This window comes from Salmo salar, chromosome ssa10 (assembly GCF_905237065.1).
Source record: "Salmo salar chromosome ssa10, Ssal_v3.1, whole genome shotgun sequence".
In the NCBI taxonomy this organism is placed as follows: domain Eukaryota; kingdom Metazoa; phylum Chordata; class Actinopteri; order Salmoniformes; family Salmonidae; genus Salmo; species Salmo salar.
In genome coordinates this window covers 75912234-75927635 of record NC_059451.1, presented here as the reverse complement: position 1 = coordinate 75927635, position 15402 = coordinate 75912234, and the positions used below count along the sequence as shown (strand labels likewise).

The following is a 15402-nucleotide window of genomic DNA, read 5'->3' as shown; positions in this document are numbered from 1 at the left end:
TCTCCTCCGGCGCCATCCTGTTTCCAGGATATTCATTACATTTCGAATGCTTAGCAGGACAGGAACATTGTCCAATTCATGCACTTATCAAGAGAATATCCCTGATCATCCTACTGCCTCTGATCTGGTGGACTCACTAAACACAAATGCTGTTATATTGTCGTCTGGTTTGCCTAACAACCTTTTGACTGGAGTGCGCTAAATCAGGATCACAAATCTACTTTGAAACTAACATATACACCTCACACACATGGTTATGGCCTTAAAAAAATAAGACCTTGTACCCTGTCAGATATAGAGTTAAAATGTATTGAATTTTGAGTTAGAATCCCAATATTACACTTTCTATACATCGCAGAAGACTGAAATATAGCAAAACCCTTTGACATAGACACACAGGATTTTCAGCAGGTTTGAAATAATGTTTATTAATTATGAAGTTATGAAAAATACTGATAACATTCCACCAATGAGGCAACTAGAGGACGATTTGGTCATTTGACTGCAGGAAACTACTATAAGGAATTTGAAATGATTTATAATTATACTTTTGATACTAAAGTATATTTTAGCAATTACATTAACCTTTGATACTTAAGTATCTTAAAATCAAATACTTAAAAACATTTACTCAAGTAGTATTTTACTGGGTGACTAACACATTAACTTGACTCATTTTCTATTAAGGTATCTTTACTTTTACTCAAGTATGACAATTGTGTACTTTTTCCACCACGTAATAGTTGCTCTCAGAGCAAGCTGTCCGTCATTTCAAAATGTCTCTCCAGCACCAAAATTAGAATACGTCGTGACGCTATGCGTAATGTTTAGTTCGTCCCCTATGGTGAATGAAGAATCCGCTATCCAATTGTGGCACTGCCGTTGTCGAAAACAGCAACATTGTTTCCTTCTGTAGACAAAGGTGCCTCGACAACCCGATAAATTACTGAATAGTCATCCAGTTCTGTGGCTTCTTGGTGAAGACATGGAAAAACAACCGAGGTTGTTGGCATCCCAACTCCTACTGAAAAACAGCTTATTCGAAGTGTCGTTAAACCGTGTGCTTCTGACATGGAAAGAGATTCCGACCAAGAAAAAACGCGTTTCTGGGGGCATACATCACCCATTTAAAGTCGGTAAGTGTCAAAAGATAAACTGGTTATGAAGTGCAAAGATGTTATTAAAATATTCCGCGGTGCACGATGAAGGACGTTGAGAGGTCGAGGGACTGGTGATTTAGCCTATTTTCTTTGTTGGGTATATCCGCTATCCACATTCGCGTAAACACATCACGTGGGCATGCACATAATCCTCTGAATGTTGTTATATAGGCAATATAAATTAGTCGTTGCATGCTCTTAACATTTGTTATTGTCAACGAATGACATGCAATGATATAGCCTAAATTTGCCCTAGAAGTATAAGGTCGATGTAGTTAATTGCCCCATAGCCTATCCGACACCAACAACTAACGTTAGGACATTAACAGTTTCATGTAGTCGTTTATTTTTCTTCTATATATGCTTGAGTTATAACAGCAAGACGATCCATTGACTAGTGGACTAAACCCCACTCCATGGTCAAGGAAGTTTCTGAAGAACTTCAACAGCATGGAGCCGAGACCAGGCTTTGTGGAATCTAGCTCCGACTACATCGATTCGCACAAGGCCAATACTTCAAAACATTTCAATTATGAAATCCCCACATTGTACCTATGTAATAAACATTAATCAAATACCACCACCTACTGTTTCCTTGTTGATATACAATGGGCACATGCGCATGTGTGTTTAGTTGCCATCTTGGAGCAACAGCAATGAGCAAACAGTAAGTGGTTGTATTTGATTAACGTTTATTGAAAAAATATGGATTTCAGGTACGCAACTACAGAGGACAAACATGTATGTACAAGGTGTGTGTTTCATAATTGAAATTTTTGGAAGAATTGAGAATGAGCGAATAGATGTAATCGGAACTAGATTCCTCAAAGCCTCGGCCCCACGGCGTTAGTTAACTTCATCATAAACTTCCTTCACCATGGAGTGGAGTTTAGTCCTCTATCCATTGCCCAGAGCTTCATTTTAAATGAACGCAAGCCGATTCTGAGCTGTTTGTTGTTTGACAGCTGGTCCGCGTAGTGCGACTGCGGCCCTGGCTTGGATAGCCTCGCTATGTCGGGTCAATTGGATGGCACACAATTTGGCCTCGGAGTTCTTCTTTATGAGCTGGCTGACATTTTTCATCACCTCACAAGGTAATAACCACCATAGCCCTTGCAAATTGGCCTTCATGTTTTAGGCTACTGTGTTGATGATGTTAGTCTAAAGACACTGCATATAAACGCACAAAGAATCATAATTCTAGAACGTTATTTATGTGTTTGTTAGCCGGTAGGTAGCCTAGTGGTTAGAGCGTTGGACTAGTAACCGAAAGGTTGCAAGATCGAATCCCCGAGCTGACGAGGTGAAAATCTGTTGTAACCCACTGTTCCTAGGCAGGCAACCCCGTCATTGACAATAAGAATTTGTTCTTAACTGATTTGCCAAGTTAAAGGTAATAAAATAAATAATAATACGATTTAAAGTTATTTCTTGATAATCATATCAATGACAGGCCCACATGTCTGAACAATCGGCTACATAGCAAATCTCTTGTCACATGAGATTCAGATGAGGGGCAAAGCATATAGAGTACCACAGTATGAGTCATAATACCCATAAAACCTAGCGGTCAAATAAGGAAATGGTTCCAATTGTTTTTCCACATTCTTTTTTGTCATAGGGGATTTTAGAAACACTTAAAATAAGGGCACAGACATAACAAGTAAAGGTATACCTATCACGTAGTTGGTGTTTTTACTGATTTCTAATTTGTTTATGAATTATTAACTGATTAAAACTCAAACTTAGGTTCTGTTATGTTCACCTCAACTGTTTTCTCTTTCTGTCGTCTGGTCAAGCAAGTGTAAAAAGTCTGGACAACACCTTCCTCACTCCCTGCCTCTCTAATGTCTCTTTCTCCAGTTATTGTCACCTCTCCCGGCTCTAAATGACACCTACCCATAAGCCCCCTCTTTCCATTTACTGTAAACAGCATCCTTATCCACCGGACGTCCATGGACATTGAAAAGTTGTTGAAATTGGGTCATTCCACCCTGGCCTTGATTTCAATTGCCTTGATTCCAACACCCACAAATTGTGTTTTTTGGTGCGGTCCTGACTAGGGCTGTGGCGGTCATTACATTTTGTCAGCCAGTGATTGTCAAGCAAATAACTGCCGGTCTCACGTTAATTAACGTAAACACATTTAGCATCTCCTTGCGTCCACGCAGACCTTTGGAACATCAACATTTTAAAAAGTCCAATAAATCCATGTAATTATATGACTGGCCTACACTAGTTCATTTAGAAGACAAGATTTGCTTAGTATTCCATGGCATAATCTTTTTATTATTTTATAGTATGAAGAATAAAATTGAAGATGGCTGAATAAAATAGAAAGGATATTTTCTTTAAACAATTTGAGGGAGTGTGCACATTCTGTTTTGAGCGGTTAACCAAGAAACAGGTACTCCTATATGCTTAATTTAGTTATTTATGTAACTTTAGTTGTGATACAAATGTTGGGCTATATGTTTAGATGTTTTGCGCAGGCTGTACAGACTTCATCAGTCTCTCATTCACAATTTGACAAGCACTTGATAATGCCATTACCATGAAAACACCATTCCCAAAAGTGACCACAAATGGGATTTATGTTTGTAATGCTTTTATTATAAAGGTGCATTTTTATGGTAAATCATCTTCCCCAAACTTGAAACTCATACACAGTGTATGTATGTCAGTTAGGCTCTACACCAATTGTAAAGTGGATTAATGTGCTTCATTTTAAGAAGTTATTTGGACACTTTAGTTGTGATACAAACTTTATCAAAACATATGGGCCAGGCTACATGAGGTGTGCGACTATGATTTGAAAAAGTAGGCAAAAACACCTATGATTTGAAAAAGTAGGCAAAAAAAGCATGCGCTGTTTCTTGCCTTAATCATTCACAAGTGATCATATATCATCAAATCAACATTTTATTGGTCACATGCAGATGTTATTGCAGGTATAGTGAAATGCATTCACAGGTGATTGGCTAATCTTGTCACCCATAAAACAAGGCTGGTCCGGACCAGACAAAAAATCTACGTCTGTGGATGTTGAAATTAAAGCAGGTCTGGACTAGGGCTGTTAGGGTGACAGCATCAGAGCTTGGAGAAGCCTAATTACCGTGACTAAACGGTCACGTGGAATTTGACTGCCGTCATGACTCGTGGCCGCCGATGTGGCGGTAATGCTGTCACCCTAACAGCCCTAGTCCAGACCTGCTTTAATTTCAACATCCACAGATGTAGATTTTTTTGTCTGGTCCGGACCAGCCTTGTTTTGGCCAAAACATAGATGTCCATGATTGGTTCAGATTTGGTCCAGCCCGGACCAGTTTGATTTGTAAATAGCATAACAGGTGAAAGCGTGAGCAGGTGAGTCCAGCTGTGTGTTGTGTTTGCTTCAATAGAGTGATCAGGGACGTGCAAATATAGTTTTCTTTCACAGAAAATGCATTAGTACATTAGTCAGAAAATAGCTTCATTTTCATCAGATGACAAATGCAACGCTATTTTGCTGGCAGACACAGTAAATGACCTTGCAAGGTCTTTTTTGCAAAAAAATTATGCATGGCCATCGTATTTCTAATGTTTATCATAGAAAGAATGTAGCCAGCTAGTTAATCTTGAACTTTACCAGAGAAAAGTAGGCTTGCTGTCTACACCGAGAAAAAGGTAGAAAAAAAGCAACAAATCAGTCAAGAGAGCTGTCTGCTGATGGAATGCCCATTTGTGAATTCTCATCCAAAAGGGGAAGTGCTACTGAAGCATAAACTTTGTCTGATGCAGAAATTACAAAAATAAGCATTTTTAGTTCTGCTTCAGAGTAGACAAGCATGCGTCAACATTTTTATTTTGTTCAATGTCTCTCATTCACATTCACTTTTAAATGTCAAAATTCCCTAAAAAGGACATTCAGTAGCCCCATACCTATACATGTATAACTTTATTAGCTGGATTGCCTGTATTTGTTTATTTTCGTTTGTGCTCGTTAGCATATTTAGCTAGTAGCCTCATGGAAATTCGCTATTACTTGAGCTAATTTTGTTAGCATTCTGGTAAGATGCCCAATGGTATTTAAAAACAAATTTGCATGGTGAAATAAAAATCTGGAAACCGCCTAACTCTACTTCAGAACAGTACACAGTAGAGCACACTAGAGTTGAGAACACAATAATGTACTTTATTGTACTAGGGATGGGCTGTTCTAGTACTCACATTTGTATTTTTTGAGTGCCCAAATGGTACTCACTGCCCGCACTGAGAAAAAAAATGGCCATTTCTCTATAGCCAACAGTGTGCAATAAATGCCTAGTTTATCATAGCTATTACAGATAACAAATCCTAATTGCTAAATTGCCTCATATACACCGAGTGTACAAAACATTAAGAATACCTTGCTAATATTGAGTTGCACCCCCCTTTGCCCTCAGAACAGCCTCAGTTTGTCGGGGCATGGACTCTTCAAGGTGTCAAATTGTCTCAAGGCCTAAAAACCCTTTGACGTGTCTCCTCCCCTTCATCACTGATTTGAAGTGGATTTAACAAGTGACATCAATAAGGGATCATAACTTTCACCTGGTCAGTGTATGTCGTGGAAAGAGCAGGTGTTCTTAATGTTTATACACTCGGTGTATAGTCAGTCAATAAAAAAACAAGTGCCATTTAAGATTATGTTATCAAAACTGTGGTATCAGCTGTTTATGTTATCCTGAAACACAATCTTAAAAAAGTTGGTAACCTCAGCAGTGGCGCTTGCTTGTACAATGGCATAGCCTTGTTTTGTTAATTTCGCAGACAAGGTGCTTATATTTCCTCAGCCCTTATCAGTCAAGACCAATGTTCCCTCTAAGCTGTGCCCCCGGGACTGCAGTGCAGAAGAAATATCAGCCCACTGAGAGAAGCATGAGATTGAACTTCACTCAATGAGTTTTACCTGTTAACACTAGCAACGTTTCCCTTTATTGTGGGAATTGTGATCGAATCAATGCAATATTAGCCACTTTCAGTGCAACATACCAAAACAAAATGACCTATGCAAGAGATTTTGTTGTAGGCAGACTATTGCCATATATGGATCTGTGCCATTTACTTTGAACTGGATTGTGTTTACAGCTGTGGTTGTGAGTGGAAGCGCTTGTTTTGCGATCAAAGCAAGAGCTGCATGTAGCCACATGAGCACATTTTCTTCATATCCTTTGCTAGTTAGTGAGTTATTAGCCCAGTTATGGATACTTTGTAGTCAGCAGTGGAGTGATTGCTTCCTACGAGTGTACATTTCTAGGTAAGAGCTTTTTTTGTTTGTCTTACAGAGTCAGTGTTGTATTTTGAGACGGGGTTGAATAAGGTAAGTAGCCAATAGGCAGAGGGTAGCATAATTTATCTGATTCTCTGTAATAATGGTATGGGAATATTTTGTAAAGTGGTTTCTTGCCTCAAACAACACAAGAACATTTTCAGTCACCTCCTTGTCTGGTGGAGAAGTGGATAAACAGGTCTCCCCACAGGTGTGATTACTACCTCTGAGGGTTTAGAGCTTGAGGTAGTCACCTCATACAAGTACTTGGGAGTATGGCTAGACGGTACACTGTCCTTCTCTCAGCACATATAAAAGCTGCAGGCTAAGGTTAAATCTAGACATGGTTTCCTCTATTGTAATTGCTCCTCTTTCACCCCAGCTGACAAACTAAACCTGCTGCTGCCATGCTGTGTGGTCATGTGTTACTGCCATGCTATGTTGTTGTCTTAGGTCTCTCTTTATGTTGTGTTGTGTTGTCTCTTGTCGTGATGTGTGTTTTGTCCTATATTTTTAATCCCAGCCCCCATCCCCGCAGGAGGACTTTTGCCTTTTGGTAGGCCGTCATTGTAAATAAGAATTTGTTCTTAACTAACTTGCCTTAACTAATGTTTTGTTGTTGTTGGAAAAATACGTTTTTATAGGCATTTATTTCTGTAGGTCCAACGTACAGTTGTGGCCAAAAGTTTTGAGAATGACACAAATATTAATTTTCACAAGTCCGCTGCCTTAGTGTCTTTAGATATTTTTGTCAGATGTTACTATGGAATACTGAAGTATAATTACAAGCATTTCATAAGTGTCAAAGGCTTTTATTGACAATTACATGAAGTTGATGCAAAGAGTAAATATTTGCAGTGTTGACCCTTCTTTTTCAAGACCTCTGCAATCCACCCTGGCATGCTGTCAATTAACTTCTGGGCCACATCCTGACTGATGGAAGCCCATTCTTGCATAATCAATGCTTGGAGTTTGTCAGAATTTGTGGGTTTTTGTTTGTCCACCTGCCTCTTGAGGATTGACCACAAGTTCTCAATGGGATTAAGGTCTGGGGAGTTTCCTGGCCATGAACCAAAAATCTTGATGTTTTCTTCCCCGAGCCACTTAGTTATCACTTTTGCCTTATGGCAAGGTGCTCCATCATGCTGGAAAAGGCATTGTTCGTCACCAAACTGTTCCTGGATGGTTGGGAGAAGTTGCTCTCGGGGATGTGTTGGTACCATTCTTTATTCATGGCTGTGTTCTTAGGCAAAATTGTGAGTGAGCCCACTCCCTTGGCTGAGAAGCAACCCCACACATGAATGGTCTCAGGATGCTTTACTGTTGGCATGACTCAGGACTGATGGTAGCGCTCACCTTGTCTTCTCCGGACAAGCTTTATTCCGGATTCCCCAAACAATCGGAAAGTGGATTCTTCAGAGAAAATGACTTTACCCCAGTCCTCAGCAGTCTAATCCCTGTACCTTTTGCAGAATATCAGTCTGTCCCTGATGGTTTTTCCTGGAGAGAAGTGGCTTCTTTGCTGCCCTTCTTGACACCAGGTCATCCTCCAAAAGTCTTCGCCTCACTGTGAGTGCATATGCACTCACATATGCATATGCAGTCACACCTGCTTGCTGCCATTCCTGAGCAAGCTCTGTACTGGTGGTACCCCGATCCCGCAGCTGAATCAACTTTAGGAGATGGTCCTGGCGCTTGCTGGACTTTCTTGGGCACCCTGAAGCCTTCTTCACAACAATTGAACCCCTCTCCTTGAAGTTCTTGATGATCCGATAAATGGTTGATTTAGGTTCAATCTTACTGGCAGCAATATCCTTGCCTGTGAAGCCTTTTTTGTGCAAAGCAATGATGACTGCACGTGTTTCCTTGCAGGTAACCATGGTTGACAGAGGAAGAACAATGATTCCAAGCACCACCCTCCATTTCTAGCTTCCAGTCTGTTATTCGAACTCAATCAGCATGACAGAGTGATCTCCAGCCTTGTCCTCGTCAACACTCACACCTGTGTTAACTTCTCTAGGGCCGGCGGGACGAAATCGTCCCACCTACGTAACAGCCAGTGGAATTCTGTGGCGCGTTATTCAAATACCTTAGAAATGCTATTACTTCAATTTCTCAAACATATGACTATTTTACAGCATTTTAAAGACAAGACTCTCGTTTATCTAACCACACTGTCCGATTTCAAAAAGGCTTTACAACGAAAGCAAAACATTAGATTATGTCAGCAGAGTACCCAGCCAGAAATAATCAGACACCCATTTTTCAAGCTAGCATATAATGTCACAAAAACCCAGAAGACAGCTAAATGCAGCACTAACCTTTGATGATCTTCATCAGATGACACACCTAGGACATTATGTTATACAATACATGCATGTTTTGTTCAATCAAGTTCATATTTATATCAAAAACATGCTTTTTACATTAGCATGTGACGTTCAGAACTAGCATACCCCCCGCAAACTTCCGGTGAATTTACAAAAAATTTACTAAATTACTCACGATAAACGTTCACAAAAAGCATAACAATTATTTAAAGAATTATAGATACAGAACTCCTCTATGCACTCGATATGTCCGATTTTAAAATAGCTTTTCGGTGAAAGCACATTTTGCAATATTCTCAGTAGATAGCCCGGCATTACAGGGCTAGCTATTTAGACACCCAGCAAGTTTAGCACTCACCAAAGTCAGATTTACTATAAGAAAAATGTTATTACCTTTGGTGTTCTTCGTCAGAATGCACTCCCAGGACTTCTACTTCAATAACAAATGTTGGTTTGGTCCCAAATAATCCATTGTTATATCCAAACAGCGGCGTTTTGTTCATGCGTTCAAGACACTATCCGAAAGGGTAAATAAGGGTGACGAGCATGGCGCATTTCGTGACCAAAAAATTCTCAATATTCCATTACCGTACTTCGAAGCATGTCAACCGCTGTTTAAAATAAATTTTTATGCAATTTTTCTCGTAAAAAAGCGATAATATTCCGACCGGGAATCTGCGTTTAGGTAAAAAGAGGAAAGAAAATAAAGCACGGGGTCGACTCGTGCACGCGCCTAAGCCCATTGTCCTCTGATCGGCCACTTGCCAAAAGCGTAAATGTGTTTCAGCCTGGGGATGCCTCGATATCATTCAGCTTTTTCCCGGGCTCTGAGAGCCTATGGGAGCCGTAGGAAGTGTCACGTTACAGCAAAGATCCTCAGTCTTCAATAAACAGAGACAAGAAGAACAAGATCTTGTCAGAGAGGGCACTTCCTGTTCAGAATCTTCTCAGGTTTTTGCCTGCCATATGAGTTCTGTTATACTCACAGACACCATTCAAACAGTTTTAGAAACTTTAGGGTGTTTTCTATCCAAAGCCTATAATTATATGCATATTCTAGTTACTGGGCAGGAGTAGTAACCAGATTAAATCGGGTACGTTTTTTATCCGGCCGTGTCAATACTGCCCCCTACCCCCAACAGGTTAACGAGAGAATCACTGACGTGATGTGAGTTGGTTGGTCCTTTTGTGGCAGGGCTGAAAGGCAGTGGAAATGTTTTGGGGGGATTCAGTTCATTTGCATGGCAAAGAGGGACTTTGCAATTAATCTGATCACTCTTCATAACATTCTGGAGTATATGCAAATTGCCATCATACAAACTGAGGCAGCAGACTTTGTGAAAATTAATATTTGTGTCATTCTCAACTTTTGGCCACGACTGTAGAAGGAGCAGTTGGAACACAATTGCTTGAGTGAAACAGAGGGGAAAGGGAATTTAGGGAGAACTATGTGATGCTTGGTTTCTTGTGTCCCGCAACTTGACATGTAGAAATTGAATATTAGAATCAAAGCAAATTAACGTTGTCTTCAAGACAACATTTAGACTAAATAGTTTTACAGTATTTTAAACTTTTTTTTATCTCTAGTTAAAGATTGAGTTTTTACGCCCGTTCGATTACTCGTGAAGAATCAAGGTTTTGTAATTTTTCTTTTTTATGAGTGTTTGTCTGCTTGTTCTCATGTTGTATTTTTGGTCTAGTCTCCTTCGCTCCTCTGTGCTATTTGCACCTTCCCATTTACACCAGAGATCTGGGAGTCGTTGTCCCAAAGGCGGGAAGGCAGGCGACAAGCTTAGGTCCAAAATAAGCCCATAGAAACCATTATCCTTATTTTATAGAGATTTTAGCGAGAGTGAATCCTTTCATATCGCCTCTTCCTCTATGGTTTGCACACACATCAAGCCCCTCCACCTGCCTCTCACGCTAGCAAAGTTGATATCACATCTTCCTCTCTGACAAGCGGTTTCAACTCTCTATTTGAGGTTTGTTCCAACAGAATCGGTCATATGGACACAAACACATTGAGACATTATTTTACAGTAAAAGAGGAGAAGTTACCTTTTCTAACTCTACCCTTTTTTTATGTCTCAACTACTCAAATTGCACGCAGAGCAGACACTACTAAAACGAGATTATCAATAAACATTGATTCTGGAAAAGGAATGCTCAGTTTGTCGTGCGCGGTGTTGGGGTACCACGTACCGCTAGCAGCATTTTAGCCAAAGACTGTTATACTAGCTGTCTTGTCTGTGTTTTCTAAATGTGCAATAAGCATAAAACACAATTGTATATAAGGAATTGCCAGCTAGTTCCCATTGTGAGAAATAAGGTAGGCCACTTGATTTCAACCTGTTAAAAAGAAAAATGCTATTGCAACCTCTCTGCAATAAGGAATTGAGACCAAAAGCTCAAGAGAAGTTTCAAGTGTTTAATACCAAGGATGCAGTTAGCTGAGTGCATGACTTTAGAAAGTTCACAACACATTATATACTCTTCCCTTGTGGGCATCATCTCCCCAGCAATACATTTTATGGCCCCAATAAGTTTCCCTCTGGCTTCCTTGTGGGATGTCCATGGTCCTCTCTTTGTTTAGCCAGATGTCAGAATCACACCCCATCCATCTTCTGTTCTGGGCCTGACCCTGCTCTCTGGTCTTAGGCAATTTCCTCTTATCTGATTAGGTCATGGTTTCTAAATTAGCATACACACAGTTTAATGGACTAAACTCCATTAATACTCACAGTAATCATTCACTACACAGGATACAAACAAACTACAGTTTCACTTGAAACATGTTACATTTTAATAGAATCCATTAAACCTATGAGCAAAGTGGACGGGCTAACATGCTTTTCAGAAAGTTGGAGACCGACAGAAGGGTGTGTTCATAACAATTCAACTGTTCAACCTTGTTAGCTTGCAAATAGATCTCAAGTTGGCTAAACTTGAAATATAAAGATTAGCTGGCTAATCACAAGAACTGGGCTTTAGCGATTGTTGATGAGACCTGTGTTATTTTTCTATAGACTAACGCCTGCTACAAGAAGTCAGTCATTATTTGTGAATGTGCATTATGCATGGTTCTAGTTAAATGTGTAACAAAAAAGGACATTTTCATAGACTTCAAAGCCAGATCAGTGATTATTGCAACAAAAAAGCTGGTTAAACTAATTTGATAAAATCATTAAATGATTAGTGGGTCTTATGGTTGGGGAAGGCTTATATTTAGCCTAGGTATAACGTCACAAGCCCTAAATGCATTAGATTATTGCTGACTGTTTGTAATGCAGTGTATTTGACCTTTTAATTGTACAACAATGCTTATTTAGAGAGAACTTAAAAAGAAATTGAGATATATCGTGAATCGCCCATAGGTTTGAAAAATAAATTGATGATTTTTAGGCCAAATTAGCCAGACCTAACTGTACCGTACTGAACTCTACTGTAAAGTACTCTACTGACCTGTACTTTGATGTGAAACATAGACTTCTATGATTGGTTCAGATTTGGTCCTGACCAACCAAATTTGGTCTTGTTTGGCAGCGGATGAAAATAATAGCCAGTGTGTAGAATAATACCCAAATATGCAAAGGAGGAATATTTGAAAATCAATGTTTTTTGTTTGGCATACATTTGTGGAATTGACCAGTGTGTGGAATTGACCAGTGGAATTGACCAGCAGCATCCTTTACCATTTATTAATGCCCTTGAATAACCCCTCAGTAGCACGAACAGTATCACCTTTGCAGTTAAGCCGATCGTTATCACATATTGAGTTGCACTCTGGTCTGCAGCCTAATTTTGAAGTAGACAGCATGCCCTTTAGTAGGTCTACTCGCCACATTCTCATTCTAACATTGGACCCTTAACAAAAGCAAACATTCCCATCACTTTCTCTGTCAAGAGATGGAGAAAGGCTTAGCACGTTACTTTCACAGTGTAGTTCCTGGCACATATTTCCATCAGATGTTGTAATGTTCAAAAACAGTCCAATGCAAACATGGGAGCCCATCCATATTAGTATAATGATGAAAAGTGAACACTAAGTCAGAGCTGAGAAGTCCTGCATGGCATGCCTATGACCTACCAAGGGTTTGAATTAGAGGTCAACGGATTATGATTTTTCAACGCCGATACCGATTTATTGGAGGACCAAAAAAAGCTGATACTGATTTAATCGGCCTTTTTTTTTATTATTTTTTTTTATATATATATATATATATATATATTACTGATTTTTAATCAGCCTATTTTTTTTTATATATATATAAAAAATTGTTGTAATTGTCATTATTACAAATATATATATTAAAAATATATAAATAAATAAAATTGGCCGATTAAATCAGATATATATATATATATATATTACTGATTTAATCGGCCGATTTTATTTATTTATATATATATTTTTAATATATATATTTGTAATAATGACAATTACAACAATACTGAATACTCAATTACAACAATATTTTAATATAATACATAACTAAAATCTATTTAGTCTCAAATAAATAATGAAACGTTCAGTTTGGTTTAAATAATGCAAAAACACAGTGTTGGAGAAGAAAGCAAAAGTGCAATATGTGCCATGTAAAAAAAGGTCATGTTTAAGTTCCTTGCTCAGAACATGAGAACATATGAAACCTGGTGGTTCAATATTCCCAGTTCTTCAATATTCCCAGTTAAGAAGTTTTAGGTTGTAGTTATTATAGGAATTATGACGCGTCAACTATTTCTCTCTGTGCCATTTGTATTTCATATACCTTTTGACTATTGGATGTTCTTATAGGCACTTTAGTATTGCCAGCCTAATCTTGAGAGTTGATAGTGTCGTGTCTTTGGGGTACCATTAAACGGAAGATATGTTTATCAATTAGCTCCCTGTAATTATTATCACACGATTAAACTGATTAATCGTTTAATTGTAATTAACTAGGAGATCGGGGCACCAAGGAGAATATTCAGATTACAAAGCTATAATTTTCCTAATATAACTTTCCTGTACTATAATATTCTATTCTATTATAGTATAGGCAGATTATCTTCTAGTTTAATTGGTGTATTTTACCTCTAGTCCAGTCTCATACCAAACGTCGTAAATTGTTGTATCTGCACGAACCGTCTTTACTAAAATCATCCATACATCAATTGTCTTAAAATCATTTATTTACTACACTAAGTAATTAACAGAAAAACATACAAACAGTCATTATCGTCACAAAGGATTGGTATCGGAATGTGCCCTACTGGCTAAACAGGCAGGTCGGCCTGTTGAACAATGGATCATAAAAGGTCGGCTGAGAAGTTACACAGGGTTCATTAATATTAACAATTGACAATTGAAGGCTCACTCATTCGGGAACAATTGCAATCAATATATATTTACGCTCAGTGTGTCGTTCTGATTCTTGTTGGAGAGTAGTTCTGTTGGGGAGTTTTGTCCGCGTTCTCTCTCTCTCTCTCGGTTAGAATGGATCTTTCAGAGTGACATTCATTAATGTCGTCATCGAATGGTTGGTTCGTTGGTCTTCGCATTCAATGATATAATTTACTTAGCTGCAGACTAATAATTAATATCAAAGACTTGTTCTTATTCTGTCAGTATCGATAGTCTAAAAGTTAACCACGTGGTATGGTTCACTTTCAGTAGAGGAATTGGAAGGTAAAACCTATTAGCCAACGGAGTGTAGGCCTGGTCTGAGGAAATGTAAATCCGGGGGTGTTTTATAGTGCCCATAGAACAGCTTGTCAAATGACGCCTGGTCCTGTATGGGTCCCTGGGGGCGTGCCTATGACTGAGTTAGAATTGTATTTCTGTAACCAAATCTATCACATTACATCAGTACAATAGTATCTCAATGTCTTACAAAAGCTTTATCCTTATTAATACATTCCATACACCCATATGATGCAAATCTTAAACTGAGTCTATTATATAAACAGTTTTATGGTAATATGGCTAAATTGTCTCTTCTGAGTATCACAAAATGGTACCAAGCGGATCAGTTCGTAGCTGGATTCTTCACCAATCTTCCATACCTTCTCCAGAACACAAAATGTCGCTTGGCTCTCCAATTCTATGAGTTGGAAGAATTTCCTGTGTCTCTCTATGGGCCATGTGGCCAGAGACTCTCCTGGAATTTTAGAGTTTTTACGACCCTTTACACACAGGGTGGATTGTGTGCAAAAGGGAGGGGTCAACTGTCCTCCCTGTACCAAAAGAGGCCAACGTCATGACAATAGGCTTGAAGTCATAAACAGCGCCGAGCATCAAGCATTGCTAAGAGCTGCTCGCAAACGCAGTAAAGTGCTGTTTTAATGAATGCTTACGAGCGTGCTGCTGCCTACCACTGCTCAGTCAGACTGATCTATCAAATACCAAATCATAGACTTAGTTATAATAAACACACAGAAATAAGAGCCATTCCGTATTTTGTCGAACGGTTGGCAACCCTAAGTCTAAATATTTCTGTTACATTGCACAACCTTCAATGTTATGTCATAATTATGTATTATTCTGGTAAATTAATTACGGTCTTTGTTAGGAAAAAAAAACAGTTCGCAACGAGCCAGGTGGCCCAAACTATTGCATATACCCAGACTCTGCTTGCACAGACGC

The 15402-nt window shown here is 38.9% G+C and overlaps 1 protein-coding gene across 3 annotated transcripts in view; it reads left to right on the top strand.

Moving 5' to 3' along the window:
• Nucleotides 1–413: 413 nt before the first annotated feature.
• The window catches only part of LOC106561037 (ceramide kinase), a 36609-nt gene continuing 21620 nt past the window's right edge, over nucleotides 414–15402 (top strand). The window contains exons 1-2 of one of the 3 annotated variants that reach the window (XM_014124603.2): nucleotides 414–1136; nucleotides 2126–2254. In XM_014124603.2, the coding sequence (XP_013980078.1) occupies nucleotides 986–1136; nucleotides 2126–2254 (280 nt within the window). In that variant the 5' untranslated portion in view covers nucleotides 414–985. Of the gene's footprint in view, nucleotides 1137–1808; nucleotides 1828–2125; nucleotides 2255–15402 lie in introns of those variants that run through there. The other 2 variants (XM_014124604.2, XM_014124605.2) reach the window with 2 other exon arrangements.